This window comes from Sorghum bicolor, chromosome 5 (genome assembly GCF_000003195.3).
Source record: "Sorghum bicolor cultivar BTx623 chromosome 5, Sorghum_bicolor_NCBIv3, whole genome shotgun sequence".
NCBI lineage: Eukaryota > Viridiplantae > Streptophyta > Magnoliopsida > Poales > Poaceae > Sorghum > Sorghum bicolor.
The window spans coordinates 71,285,495-71,300,872 of NC_012874.2; the positions used below are offsets into that span (position 1 = coordinate 71,285,495).

The window sequence follows — 15,378 nt, forward strand, 5'->3', positions numbered from 1 at the left end:
TGAGTACACCGAGCAGCGTCCTCCTCTGGCGGGACCTCTCCCACCGGATTTTCCATCCCCGGTGCCAGTGATACATACACTGCGCACCGGTCGACATCACCGACCTGCAAAAAGCAACAGAGATGAGTCAACTGCAGACGATATACGAATGATCAAACAGAATCTGCTACATACCTTTGGTGCTGGTCGTCCTAACTTGAAGGCTTGCACCCGATCACTGCCACGGATGAAGCCCCCATCCGCGAAGTTAAACAGCTCGTTCAACAGCTGTTGTACCTCCGCTTTCTCCAAGATCTCCGACCGCATCCTGGTCGGGTCTGCGCTTCCGGCATACTCGTACGCCGAGTGCACCCTCTTCTGGCAGGGCATCACCCGGCGGCAAATGAAGTTGCCGACCACGCCAAGCCCGTCTAGGCGCGACCAGTCGATCAGCTTCATGAGATCCGCCACTGGACCGTCGAACTCCGGACGGTCGGTCCAGCTCGCCCTCTTCTCGGGAACGTATCCCACGTCGCAGAACGTGGAGCTGCCCGGTTCTTCCCTGATGTAGAACCACTTCCTGTACCATTCGGTCAAGGAAGTGTTCCATGGGCAGTGCAGGTAGCGATTCTTCATCCCATCACGAAGGTTGAGGTATACTCCACCTGCAACCTTGGAGCCTCCAACTGCTCCCTTCTTCCTCAGGCAGAAAAGATACCGGAAAAGATCGAAGTGCGGCTCTATGCCAACATAGGCCTCGCACAGGTGGATGAAGGTGGAAATAAGGAGAATTGAGTTCGGGTGCAGATTGCAAATCCCGATCTCATAGTACAAAAGAAGACCTTGAAGAAAAGGATGAACAGGAACACCAAAGCCTCTCTTAACGAAATCTTCAAAAACGACGATCTCACCGGCGCGAGGGTCGGGGTAGCTCTCCCCCTCCGGTGCCCTCCAGCCGCCGAGCTCTGCGCCGTGCAGAAGCCCCATATCGACGAGGTCACCAAGAGATTTTGTGGTGCTGCGAGACTTCTTCCACTCCTTGGCCATCAGTTCGGCCCTCTTCCTGGAGTCGCTCTTCGCCATTAGAGGTGCGAATGTGGGCTGGAGTTAGGAAGATGCAGGAGATTGGAGAAGATGAGAGCGGAAGGTTTGAAGGCAATGGCAGGAGAAGCGGTACAGGCGGTCCTATTAGGCCCTTATAAACCCGCGACCCCACCTCTCCCACTTCCTGTATTCTCGGGAAGTGGGCAGGCCATGCGGCGGACGCGGCGTTTCGGTTTACAATGATTATAGACAATTAATGCGGCGGAGTTTTCGTACCAATTGATGGTTTCCTTTTCTCAAACCATGCAAAGAGCGGTTGTACAGTTGCCAGGTGCAGCTTTTCATGCATCCGTCTGACATATCGTCAGGAGACCCCGTCACGTCAACTTTAACTGGAAAGATCTTTTCAAAAGTAAGAAGACACACACGCCAGTGAGTCAACAATCCGGGGACTGCACCGACCACCGAGCACTCGACGCTCGGGGACTGGTCGCCCAGTCTATCAGCTCGGAACTTCAAGGACTGCACCGACCACCGAGCACTCGACGCTCGGGGACTGGTCGCCCAGTCTATCAGCACGGAACTTCAAGGACTGCACCGACCACCGAGCACTCGACGCTCGGGGACTGGTCGCTCAGTCTATCAGCTCAAAGCTTTAAAGTATGCACCGACCACTGAGCACTCGACGCTCGGGGACTGGTCGTACAGTATAGCAACATATAATTCCAAGAAGCACACTAAGTGCTAGGGGACTGGTCGATTGGTCTTTTCGATTGCAGACGAGCATGACATGCTCGGGGACTGGTAAATTCAATTTTTTTAGACCTTGCTACAAGGCTCATACTTCGCCTTCCAGCAAGCTCGGGGACTACATCGGTACGATGCATCTAGCGATGCATCTCAGTCTCAAAACTATTTTGGGGAATTTTCTTTTGACCCTGGCACCACGTGCCTACGTCACCTACTACCAGGCTCGGGGACTAAGTGGGCACACTTCACCTAGCGGTGAATTTGCTTGCTTTTTTGATGCTTCTACCTTTCAAAAAGGTAAAGTGGGCACACTTCACCAGGAAAGAAATTTTTTTTAGAGCACCATGCATTCTTCGAACAACCTGTTTCTTCGACGTCAATGTTGATCAACTGTCTTTCGAGTTGGTCAAGGAACCGTTGCAACTGTTTGGGCGATTTTCCAACTTATTGAAGACGACAAGCCTCGCTGATCGAAGAAGCTCAAGACGGCGTGTTGCATCACAATACATGGTGCTCGGGGACTAGCTGTGGGGGTATAAACCCCTATACCCTTACGGCTAGACTTTAGCCAGGAAGCTTGGCCCACTACGAGACGAGTTCAAGGCTTGATCCGACAGCTCGGAGTTTCGCACAAGGAAACAAGACGTGGAGATCAAGCAGGATTCTAGTCGGTTGGAATAGGAATTGATATCGAATTATCTATGGCAATTGTAACCGACTAGGATTAGTTTCTAGATCTGTAACCCTGCCCTCCAGACTATATAAGGAGGGGCAAGGGACCCCCTAGGACAGATCATACATCATATTCTCTCAACACAAATCAATACAACCAGACGCAGGACGTAGGTATTACGCCAACTCGGCGGCCGAACCTGGATAAAAAGCTTGTCCGTGTCTTGCGTCACCATCGAGTTCGTAGTTTGCGCACCGTCTACCGATAAACTACTACCGTGGGTATACCCCAAGGTAGACTGCCGACCAGCTTTCGTCGACACCCGGTTGGTAACACTAACTGAGACTAAAAGGTGACCTTTTAGTCCCGGTTGAAGTCACCAACACGGATTAAAAGTCTTTTATCCAGGACTAAAGGTCCACTATGAGTGAATTCAAAGGGAAGAGCGTCCAAGACATCGTTACATGTAGTGTGCAGTTGAGTTGGTAAGGAAGATATACCCGCGAGGCAAGAGGTCTTGGGTTCAGATCTCACACACGCAAGAGGGAGGTCTGCAGGATTTCAATTATTTTTGAGTTTTCAAGATGGTTTTAATCCCGGTTGTGTGTCCTGGGACTAAAAGCCTGGAACCTTCAGTCTTGAATCCCCAATCCCGGTTGGGAATTAGAACCCATGTGTCTACTAGTGGAGATGGTGGGGATGCATGGGCAATTGAGTTGTCAAATTGGTTTTTTTCCATCTTTGGCGAGGAAGAGCTGTCAAATTGGTTGACGATGACAACTAGCTTTAGTTGTTTTTTTGATAGCTAAATATCTGAAATGGTAGAGTAACACGAAATGCGATCGGGCTTGATTGTGTAGGAATTTCCCCCTCACACACACCGCTTTCAAGCTCATCTTATCTTATAGACAAAAAGGTAAAAGTATATATACTGTACTAAAGAAGGAAACTGAAACAAAGCCGGCTAGTTTTTAAGAAGAGATTTCTTTGCACATACGCATCCCAGAAGCCAAGACTTGCCATAAAAGTAACACTGTTCCTCAATGTCCAGATGCACGGAGCAGTCACAATGTCCAGATAGCAACCCCAGATAATTGCCAGCCAAATAGGCCCCGCCGGCCCTGAGTTTTTGAGGCCTGGGGTGAAACAGAAATCCGGGGCCACACTTTATACATACATGTAGTTGTTGTAAATACATATATATAACCAAAATCTAGTTCTCAATTCATTCCATAAGTTCATACTGGTAATATGCTCAGCACTAATTTTATGTTCCTCTCATTGATATATTTCCAGTCTTTATACCCATCACCCCCCCCCCCAATGAACTATTGCACTTCGTAGAATTAAAAATCTTACAACAAATACATTTATCCAAGTGTTTGGAATAAACTAGCCATTTTCTATCACGTAGCTCTCCATTACTCATTTTTCTTTGATAATGAGAATATGCAAAATGCATTAAATTATCATCCAAGGAGAATACAATATTATCTTCTCTTATGGGCCCCTTTTTAACTAATATATCCCTTGCTTTGTTATCAATATTATCCCAATTTCTTGATCATAAATATCCATGTGACACACCGATTCCTCATCAATACTAGTATTTTTTCCGTAGCATTTGAATTAAATATGTGCTAATTATTACTCACATCGATAATTTCTCCCATTTCAATGCTTGTGATCAGAAGGACCTTCATCTTATGGAACAATATATACTGGATCCTTCCATATAACTACCGCCAACTAATTTGGATCTCTTGAAGTGTTTGAATTTTTCTTGAGAAACTTATGCATCGAACCCCTCTGTGATTGTGCTTTCTTTTTTCTTTTTCCATTGCCAGAAGCATATTTTTTTCCTATTGTACACAACCAATTTGGCTAAGGTTGTATAGTATTTGTCTGGGTGATCTCTTCTTTTCAATATAGCGGGTAGCTCTCCTACCAATTCGTTTAAAAAATATAAGGGCGCTTAATAGAAGCTAACTCATGTATTTGGTGGTATTCCATGGCTCCATCCTAAAATATAAGCTTGGTAGCCAATCAATTTTCGAACAAAAATAACCACTTTTGCAAAAGACTAACTTTCCTCACTAACTTTACCTCGCTAATTAGTTGTAGTAGTTTGGTTATCCATTTGCTTACTTAGTTTAGTTATCAACTTGCTTAGTTTCCTAGTAACCCCTACAAGTCTAAAAAGGCATACACATGCACGCCATTTATTTTGTCTACTAATTAGTTGGAGACCCGTACGTGTTGACCCTTGAATAGGTTAGGATTAGGAGGGTCAACTGAGAAATCAAGAGTATGTTCGTTTGGCAGAAAAGTCATAACTAAAAATATTATTTGCTGATTTATTATAAGAAAAAAACACTACTAAATGATTGGTAGATTTGACACATAAACTCCACCGAATAGGCTCTAAATTAGAGGCTCCATCGATCGATCACGATTGTCTTTTTAATTTGGGAGTAGAGCTACAGAGTCGGCGGGCCTAGAGATATGAATACAATCGACTAGATTATGACACCTATAATAGTATATAGCTTTTTAATATGGATAGCCCGGACATGTTTCGTAGCCCTGTTTTGCAGTATACTTCAGCAGTATTTTTTGCAAAGAAACATTGTTCTCCTCTCATAATGGCCTTGTTTAGTTCACCCTAAAAACCAAAATTTTTCAAGATTCTCTTTCACATCAAATCTTACAGCACATGCATGGAGCATTAAATGTAAACGAAAATAAAAACTAATTCACAGTTTGTCTGTAAATCACGAGACGAATCTTTTAAACCTAGTTACTCTATAATTGGATAATATTTGTCAAATAAAAACGAAAGTGGTACAGTATCAAAATTCAAAAAAAAAATTCGGATCTAAACAAGGCCTTACAGCAGCACCAGCGGGGATCGTCAAAACATTAAATACAAAACAGTGTTAGCTAGTGGATCGTTAAAGTACGTAGATAAAAAACAATCAACCATCTTGAGCAATGCTCATTTAGGTCGTGTTTAGTTTATAAAGCGAAAAAATTCATAATACTATTGTATTTTTTGTTTGTTTATGACAATTATTGTTCAACCATGGACTAACTAGGTTCAAAATATTTGTCTTGTAAATTTTGACTAAACTGTGCAATTAGTTTTTATTTTCATCTATATTTAATACTCTATGCATGCGTCTAAAGATTCGATGTGATAGGAAATCTTAAATTTTTTTTGGGGTTTTGGGTGGAAGTAAACGAGGCCTCGATGGGAGCATCAAGTCCGCGAGAAAATTTTACTTCCAAAAAAATTTGCAAAATAAGAATAGTAGCCCTTTTGTTTGTACTTGACAAATATTGTCTAATCATAAACTAATTAGGCTTAAAAGATTCATGCCGCAAATTACAGATAAACTGTGTAATTAGTTATTTCTTTTATCTATATTTAGTGCTTTATGCATATGACGTAAGATTCGATGTGGCGGGAAATTTGAAAAAATTTGCAAAAAGCCCTAGTATATATCTGTGTAGTAGCTTCCAAGAGGACGGGCGCTGGCATTAAAAATGACTCAGATACTGTGCTCGTGCGTGATGTGTTTCCGCACCTGCTACTGCTACCAGCAGAGACCTTTATTGTTGTGGTTTGAGCACTTTCCCATGTTTGACTAGCTAGGCCTTGTTTAGTTTCGAAAAGTGAAAAGTTTTCGGTACCGTAGCACTTTCGTTTGTTTGTGACAAATATTATCCAATCATGGACTAACTAGGATCAAAAGATTCATCTCGTGATTTACAGCTAAACTGTGTAATTAGTTTTTGTTTTCGTCTATATTTAATGTTTCATGCATGTGCTACAACATTTGATGTGACAGGGAATCTTGAAAATTTTTTGGTTTTCAGAGTGAACTAAACAAGGCTCTAGTCACCAAATCAAATTGAAGCACTCACTCCTGCCTGCGTGCCTATCCTTCCATCCATCCATCCATCCATCACAAAATGGCAACATGCATGCATGCATATATGGATTTCATTCAACGCGAGGGAGTGCAGCCAAAGCTTGCCGTACGTCGTTCATTGTGCCACTGCATACGAAAGCTAACTGCCGGACGGACGTACGTACGTACGTGTAAAAAAAATTTGGATTCTACCTACTACTAGTGTCAGCAGGTGACTATACGGTGGTCGTCGTAGTAGGCGCGAGACGTATAGAAAGAGTCCCCCGGTTCCCGTTCTCACTATGTTCATCTGCCACACCACCTCACATGCATGCATCATGCCACAACCAAGCAGCATGTCACTTGCTTCCATTGCCACCCTTCTCCACCTCGCGTTCACGGCAGGACTTGCGGCGGACACCGTCTCGGCGCGGCGGCCGCTGCGGGGCAACGACACGGTGGTCTCGCCGCAGGGCAAGTTCGAGCTCGGCTTCTTCAGCCCCGGCGGCTCCGGACGGTTCTACCTCGGCATCTGGTACAAGAACGTGCCCGAGCAGACCGTCATCTGGGTCGCCAACCGTGTCAATCCCCTGTCCACTGTTGCCGCCTCCTCCACCGAGCTCCGTGTCTCTTCCTCCTCCGGCAACCTCGAGCTCGTCGGGCTCACCCCATCCGGATCCTCTGGCTCTGCCACGCCAGCCGTCGTGTGGTCGTCGAACCTGTCGTCGTCGTCGTCGTCGTCGTCGTCCAACGTTGCCGTGATGCGCGACAACGGCAACCTGGTCCTCCTCGACGGCGGCGACAGCAACTCCACCGTGCTGTGGCAGAGCTTCGACCACCCGACGGACACGCTGGTACCCGAGGCGTGGCTGGGCGAGGACAAGGTCACCGGCGAGTACCAGACGCTGACGTCGTGGCGCAACGCCGAGGACCCATCGCCGGGGATGTTCACCAACACGGTGGACCCTTACAACGGCAGCAGCAGCGAGTTCTTCTACCTCTGGAACGGCTCCCACGCCTACTGGCGCAGCGGCGTCTGGACGGGCCGCGTCTTCGCCAACGTGCCGGAGGCCGTCAACAACGTGCTCTTCAACGAGACCTACGCCGACACGCCGGCGTACCGCCGCGTCACCAGCGTGCTCTACGACAACGCCACCGTCACGCGCTTGGTCATGGACCTCACCGGCCAGACCAAGCAGTTCATCTGGGTCCCCGCCACCCAGAGCTGGCAGTTCTTCTGGGCGGCACCCACCGTCCAGTGCGACGTCTACGCGCTCTGCGGCGACTTCGGCGTCTGCAACCAGAGGACCCAGCCGCCGTGCCAGTGCCCGCCTGGGTTCGCGCCGGCGGCGGACCGGGACTGGGGGCTCAGCGACTGGACCGCCGGCTGCCGTCGGACCCTGCCGCTCCAGTGCGGGGGCAACGGATCGACGGACGGCTTCCTGGAGCTGCCGGACATGAAGCTCCCTGACGATGACGACACGGCGCTGTCCATGGCGGCCGCCCAGAGCAAAACAGACTGCGAGTTGGCTTGTCTAAACAACTGCTCCTGCCAGGCCTACACCTTCTCTGCCGGCGGCGGCGGCGGCTGCGCCGTCTGGCACCACGGATTCCGCAACCTTCAGCAACTGTTTCCAGGCGATGCCGGGGGCGGGGGTTCATCGTCGTCGGCGTCGTCGAGCCTGTACCTCCGGCTGTCGGAATCTGAACTGCGGCATCTGCGCGGCGCCAAGGGGAGGAGCAAGAACAGGCGGTGGCTCGCCATTGGCATCGTTTTGGCTTGCGTTGCCGCACTGGGCGTATCGGCAGTAGCAGCGTGGATCCTCGTGTCCAGGAGACGACGACGAGCTGAAATGGCGAAGCAGCAGAAGGGCTCCTCGTCCCTTGTAGTGTACAGCTACGGCGACCTCCGGTCGGCGACGAGCAACTTCTCGGAGCGGCTGGGCGGCGGAAGCTTCGGCTCGGTGTACCGCGGCGTGCTGAACGGAGACGGACACACCCAAGTGGAAGTGGCCGTCAAGAAGATGGAAGGTCTCCGGCAGGGCGACAAGCAGTTCAGGGCGGAGGTGAACACGCTAGGCCTCATCCAGCACGTCAACCTCGTCCGGCTCCTCGGCTTCTGCTGCTCCGGCGACGACGACGACGACGGCGACAAGCTGCTGGTGTACGAGTACATGCCCAACGGCTCCCTGGAGTCGTACCTCGCCGGTTCGTCGTGCCCTAGCTGGCGCCACCGCTACGGCGTCATGGTCGGCACCGCCAGGGGACTCGCCTACCTCCACGACGGCTGCCGGGAACGCATCATTCACTGTGACATCAAGCCGGAGAACATACTTCTGGACGGGGATTTCACGCCCAAGATCGCAGATTTTGGGATGGCGAAGCTGGTCGGGAGAGACTTCAGCCGGGCGCTCACCACGATGCGTGGCACCGTCGGGTACCTCGCGCCGGAGTGGATCTCCGGGATGCCGATCAGCGCCAAGGCCGACGTGTACAGCTTCGGGATGGTGCTGTTCGAGCTCATCTCCGGGCGGCGCAACACCGCCACCGGCGAGGGCCGGCGGCGGCGGCGGCACGGCGCCTCATCGGACGCCGACGACGACGACGAAGACAGGGAGGCTACGACGACGTTCTTCCCGGTGTGGGCGGCGGTGAGAGTGGCGGAGGGGGACACGGCCGCCGTGGCGGACGCGCGGCTGCGCGGCGACGTGAGCGAGGACGAGCTGGAGCGCGCGTGCCGGGTGGCGTGCTGGTGCATCCAGGACGAGGAGGCGCACCGGCCGACCATGGCGCAGGTCGTGCAGGCGCTGGAGGGCGTCGTCGACGTCGACATGCCGCCGGTGCCCCGGGCGCTGCAGCACCTCGCCACGACCACGCTGACATAATCAATCGTGGCGTGTCGTGTGTGCGCGCTCACTGGTGGTACGGTGGTGGAATGTGAATGTGTAACTCATCTTTTTTTTTGAAAAAATATGTGTAACTCATCTCCATCGGCAGGCGTAGTGATGTGATGATAACCTTGTGTAATTATGGAACCTCTTTCATGTTTTCATGTGTACATTTTTAATGCCAGCGCTCCTCCTCTTGGAAGCTACTACTACAAAGACATTTCATCAAACACGGTGGTGGAAAACATTTTTTTTCAGTCAGTTTCTTGCCTCAAACCAACCGTGAAATTACATTTGCACAATCAATCGTGTCCACAAAACCGACTCACAGTGTTAAAACCGCAACTTCACTACCGGATTCTAAACCAACACAAACCAAATGGACTTCTTTTTCAACCATCAGCAACTAACACAATCTTCAACCGCCGGTTCATTACAAGAGCTAGCAGTGTTGAGCCAACTCTGCTGGTTTGTGACACAAGGCGGCAGTGTTGTTCCTGTGATCGCGGTTTGTTATAAACATGCACTGCTGGTATGTGACACAAGGCGGCAGTGTCTATCAACCGCTGTGAAGAACTCTCTTTTTAAAGATAAAACATACTTGTTTATATTGCTGTGTTTCTTGTACTTTCTTGGATTTTTTTTTTATTTTGGGCTATTACTATAGAACTCTTTTATTAAAACATAATCTATTTGTTTAGACAATTATGCTATCTTAGCTAAAGTTCCATAGATTGTAGATGAACAATGTACGAAATAGATGGAACCACCGAGCACCTAGTGTACACCAAGAGATCAGGCGAGACAACACCATAGACGGACACTTTATTTCATCATCATCACCACCAGAAGAAGAAAGCAGCAAATATGGATTTTGTGGGTTTACCTCTCTCTCACGGCTAAATGACCTTTTATGAAGGAGAAGGTCACCCTCTGAAAACTGCTTCGCTTGCAGTGTTGTTCTAGGTCCTCTGGCAACTGCTTCGCCTATTGTTAGGGACGGAGGACCAAACACGGGTACCTTATATCCACCACATATACCTTTTACTACTTGTTTTTGTATCAATTTTTATTTTGCTACCGGTATTAGGAAAAAAAAGTCTCTAGATTACCAGAACAAGACAACAGTAGGCCTAATCAATAGTGCACACAGCAAAAAACGCCTCTTTGGTACTTCTAACTATACGGCCATTAGCAGGTGGAATCATGGCATGCTTTGATCAGCCTCACTCTCAAGTCTAATCTGTCCTCCGCCACTGCCTATTATATTAATGACCTTTTATATATGAAGGAGAAGCTAGGTCAAATTCTGACATTAATTGGTTGTCATTGAAAGCAGAATGTGCTCGTCACTAATCCCTTTCTCCTGTGACGGTGATTTAAATAAACTACTAGTATATATAACTCTGAAATGTCATCCTTTTCAACACAAGGTACGTAAGCAGCAGCAGAAACTTGGTGTGAATATATCTTCAACTGCAGACGAGAGCAAGAAAGTGAACCCAACGAATCAAATCAGGAGTCGTTCTACTTGTACGGTAAATGAAATCTACCTGCTGCTGCACATATAAAACTGGGATTCGCTTGTGTACGCGCGCGTGGCCAGGTCAAGCCAACGACCACCCAACCCTCTTGTCACCGTGTTCATTATTCAACTGCGGAAAGCGTCGTCGTATGCTATATACAGACCACCTGTTGCTCACTTTCAGCTCTACTATATATACGTATCTAGATCCAAAAACTTTTTGGATTTTGACAATGTAGTACTTTCGTTTTTATTTGACAAACATTGTCCAATCATGGAGTAACTAGGCTTAAAAGATTCGTCTCGCGATTTACAGACAAACTGTGTAATTAGTTTTTATTTTTATCTATATTTAATGCTCCATGCATGAGCCGCAAGATTCGATGTGATGAGGAATCTTGTAAAGTTTTGGGTTTTTGGGTGTATCTAAACAAGGCCTAATTATAGCTACCGGTCATGGAGTTACAGACATATTATAATATATCTCATGAACCTTGGAGAAATAATCTCCTAGTATTGATATTGATTAGATAAAACTTTTCTGTTTCCACTTCACCTTCCATGACCAAATCTGTGTGCGCGCGCACTAATTAATATCTGATGTATACAAATATTCGATTTTATTTTTGGGGCACAGAAACTTGTGCACCCCAGCTATCTTTTTTAATTTATCCAAAAAAAAAGTGAAGGTCATGAAGAACGATGACGCGCAGTAAGATTATTTGTTTTTTGAAAATGTTTTTTTAGGGAGATAGAGAGAGAAGTATGATTGATTCTAATTAAACGAACAAGTCGAGCAGCTGCAATGGGGCCGTCGAACTGGGCCTCTCATGTAGCATGACGGCCCATGTAAGGTCCACAACATAGCCAGCACCGGGCCCACCGCGGTGCCTCCTCATGTGGCCGCCAAGGGCCTGGCCCGTGGAGAAGCCCAGCCCACACGCTGCGCACGTCCTTGGTCGTCGCCGGCGGCCGCCTGAGGTGACTTGTCCGGTGGCCGCCCAGCGCTTGGAACGACGTCGGGAACTCCCGTCCGCATGTCCGGCAGTCGAACGACGACCCCGCTGCCGCCTGCTGATGCCCTCGCCGATGGCGACGGCGGCCACGCGTGGACAGAGTGAGGAAGACATCGCCGTCGTCGTCGTCGAAGCATGAAGGTACATGGAGATGGTTAATATGGCTTTCCATGACGATGTGCGTGCTGATGCTTGCTTTGTAGTACGTACGTAGGAATTAATTATAGTATATGCTTGTACACTCTTTGAATTGTTGTGTGAGATTTGGCTGCTGATGCTCTGGCACGGTTAAGATCGATCGAGAGGTGACAGAGAGCTGATGAGGTCGATGACGACGCTAGCTCGTGTGCAAGGTATATATAGGGGAAAAGTTTTGAATATGGTTGTGATCCAGGTGAGGTGATGCATATATATATACACCGAGCATGTATATATATGAAAGGACATCCACGGTTCGACCGCCCAGAGCAGCACTTTTTGAAGCTTTGCATTTTTGCACGACACTGTGCTTGCGTTTTTGCGTTTATGGCTGCTCGTTTGTTTGCTGCCGACGCTCGCGTTTATCAACTAGTTTGCCTTGCTTGCGTACAAACGACATGGCTTAGCTTGCCTTGCTTCCATCTACTGCTTGCCTACTAGTAAACGAGCATGGCAACAGACTCCATGGCGGTGCGGCGAGCGGTTCACGGCAGACGAAGGGATACAAGAGCATGCAGCGAAGAGGAAAGGAGCAGGCGAGCGTGAGCGTGATTAGCGAGAGCGTGCGGCACCGCGGAGAGAAACGAGGTAGCTAGCTAGCTAATCTATGCTGCATCTGCATACTCTTTTTTTATATGTATGTTCGTTTCACACAGTGCTGGGGCCAAACAAGAAGGGGTGCTAGCTTCATGCTTGCCGTGTCCGCGTGTAGTATTCGATTCGATGGTACTACTACTAGTGCATGCGCGTGGCTCGATCGTCAAATCAGCTAGCAGGCTTTCATTTTTTGCTAGCTGCTGCTGGTTTCTTCCTCTCTTATTAGTACCTTCGTCGTCCCTCTTGCTAATGCTTATTACATACTCTCTCTCTATCCACAACTAGGTGACCTTTTAGTTAGAGAAGCTAAAAGATCACTTGTTTATAGACGGAGGAAGTCCTACTCAGCCTAGCTATCATATCTACTAGTGCTTAATTAATTTAAATTCAATTGCATGCCATGCAACTTACTGAGAAATTCAATCCAGTCCTTAGCTAGCTAGTGGCTAATGTACTTTATATAGCCATGCATGCATGTCCTGAATCGAGTAGTAGTCCTCTACAGCGTGCAAACAAAGGTGTCTCTAGATGGATCCCGACTAATATCAACGCGTCCATGTTATTAAGAAATGACGTACCTGAACATAATTAACGCGCTGTACCCTAAAGTGTGATGATGAGGGCAACAACGCTAGCTGATTTCTGAAACTACCTATGTGAGCAGACTGCATGGGTTGGAGAGTGGTAGAAAGGATTTCTTATATGTTTGTTGGAAGCAGTGTAGACAAGTTTCATTTCAGTGAAAATCATTTTATCTCATATATAGAAATTTCATCATCTCTGTCTTCATTTATATTATATCATGTTAGCTTATTTAATGTCAATGAAACTTCCATAAAACCCACTCTGAGACGACTGATGATGACCCTACCAACCAATAGTTTGAAAAGAATATTTGTGAAAGAAATGAATCAGCATTAGGTGATGTCCGTGTCAAGGACACCAATGAAATTAAAAGGCTAATCAAGATAATAGAGAATGATTCTTTTTCACGAATAAGATAAAGGGAATAACCAATAATGTGCATCAGCTTAATGCTGGAGAGTGCATACATATCTTGATATAGCTTAAGACCCTAGTCTTGCATAGGTCAAGCTAGTCGTGGAACAAAGGTATCACCGTATCAAAGGTGTACGTTGTTATTACAAGCATATCCAAAACCTTGCTGGCATATATGCATGTTCGTTGCCTCCCAAAAAAACAAGCTTTTGGAAGTTTCTCAGAACTTGGTTGGAACTCATGTACTGCGTACGACTGTCGCTGTTGAGTGACACCTCCGAAGTTTCCAGGAAATTCAGCTGATGCTGCCTTCGTTGTTTGCAACAACCGACACCAAATGAATTCGCTCACGACTCGATCGATAGACTCTGCTTAATTGTGAGCCACAGTGCACACTAGTAGTATATACCATTGTACTAATTATTAAGCTAGTGCATGGCATCGTCAATAATCCCCTTAGAAATCAATTAAACGCGTAGTGTGCGCGTATAGTTTATTTGCAGAAATCAATAATAGGCCTTGTTTAGTTCACCCCGAAATCCAAAAAGTTTTTAAGATTCTCCGTCACATCGAATCTTGTGGTACATGCATGAATCATTAAATATAGACGAAAATAAAAACTAATTATACAGTTTGTCTGTAAATCGTGAGACGAATCTTTTGATCCTAGTTAGTTCATGATTAGATAATATTTGTCAAATAAAAACGAAAGTGCTACAGTAGCGAAATCCGAAATTTTTTCAGAACTAAACAAGGCCCTAGAGGCCTGTGTGACCTGGTGTGTGTTTGTTCTGCGTGTCAAAAGATATAGATATACTTACCCGCAAAAAAAAAGAGAGAGAGATAGATATACTCAGGATCAATGGCTTATTAAGGCCAAGGGGTTCACGGCGCAATGGCAAAGGCCATTGGTTGGGAGGCTCCCACCCAGGGTTCAAATCCTGGGTGCGGCACTTTATTCTGGATTTATTCCAGGATTTTCCGGCGCTATGCGTTAAGTGGTAGGCGACGTGCCCGTCGACAGCGAGGCGCCTGTGGTGACTTCGTGAACTTCAAGATTTGCCGGCTCAGTCCTTCGAAGGTGCTCATAGGGGTAGGGTTTGCGTACGTGTGTTCATAGGGGTGAGTGTGCGTGCGTGTTGAGTGTCTGCGTTGTACTGTGTAATCTCAAAAAAAAAATGGCTTATTAAGAAATTAAAAAACATTAACATACAATTATGAGTGTTATACTAAATCAAGAGTAATATAATAACCTATTATTATTACAAGTGATAGATCTGCCTCCTATGTTCCAATATGTAACTCGTTTTACTTTAATTTGTAACTTTGAGCAAAAACATATACAAAAGAAATATTAACATTTAAAATATTTCATGATGGATTTAGTGAAAACTAACTAGATTCCCATATACTTTTCCATAAATTTCATTAAGGTTGGTTAAGTTTGACTTCGAACAAAAATTAAAACAGCCTATATTTTGGAATGGGTGGAATATAATTGTTTTCCTTTGATCTCAAAGGCATGACTACACCTCATGCTGTAAATTAACTAAACGATGTTATGTATCTATTCATATTTGCACAATTATTTGTGTCGATAGTGTATATATTATCAACCATGACAATAAAAAAAATCTGCCAACAATTGTAAGATGATTTTATTTTGATTAGTAAATTTTTTATCATTTCATTCCCTTCATAATTAGTACTTCACAATTGTATTTGATAAATAGTACGGTGATGAAGCCCTAGATAGCGTTTTAAAGTTGGGGTTTACTCGGGTTGGGGTATA

The 15,378-nt window shown here is 46.6% G+C and overlaps 1 protein-coding gene across 1 annotated transcript; it reads left to right on the forward strand.

Moving 5' to 3' along the window:
* On the forward strand, positions 6,687–9,410 carry LOC8086020 (G-type lectin S-receptor-like serine/threonine-protein kinase At2g19130). Its single transcript, XM_002449997.2, has one exon. It carries the CDS (start codon positions 6,702–6,704, stop codon positions 9,246–9,248), a length of 2,547 nt encoding a protein of 848 aa, XP_002450042.2. The 5' UTR covers positions 6,687–6,701; the 3' UTR covers positions 9,249–9,410.

Bases quoted from the DNA above. Each gene is read 5' to 3' on its own strand.
- LOC8086020 (XM_002449997.2), top strand. From the start codon at position 6,702: ATGCCACAACCAAGCAGCATGTCACTTGCTTCCATTGCCACCCTTCTC.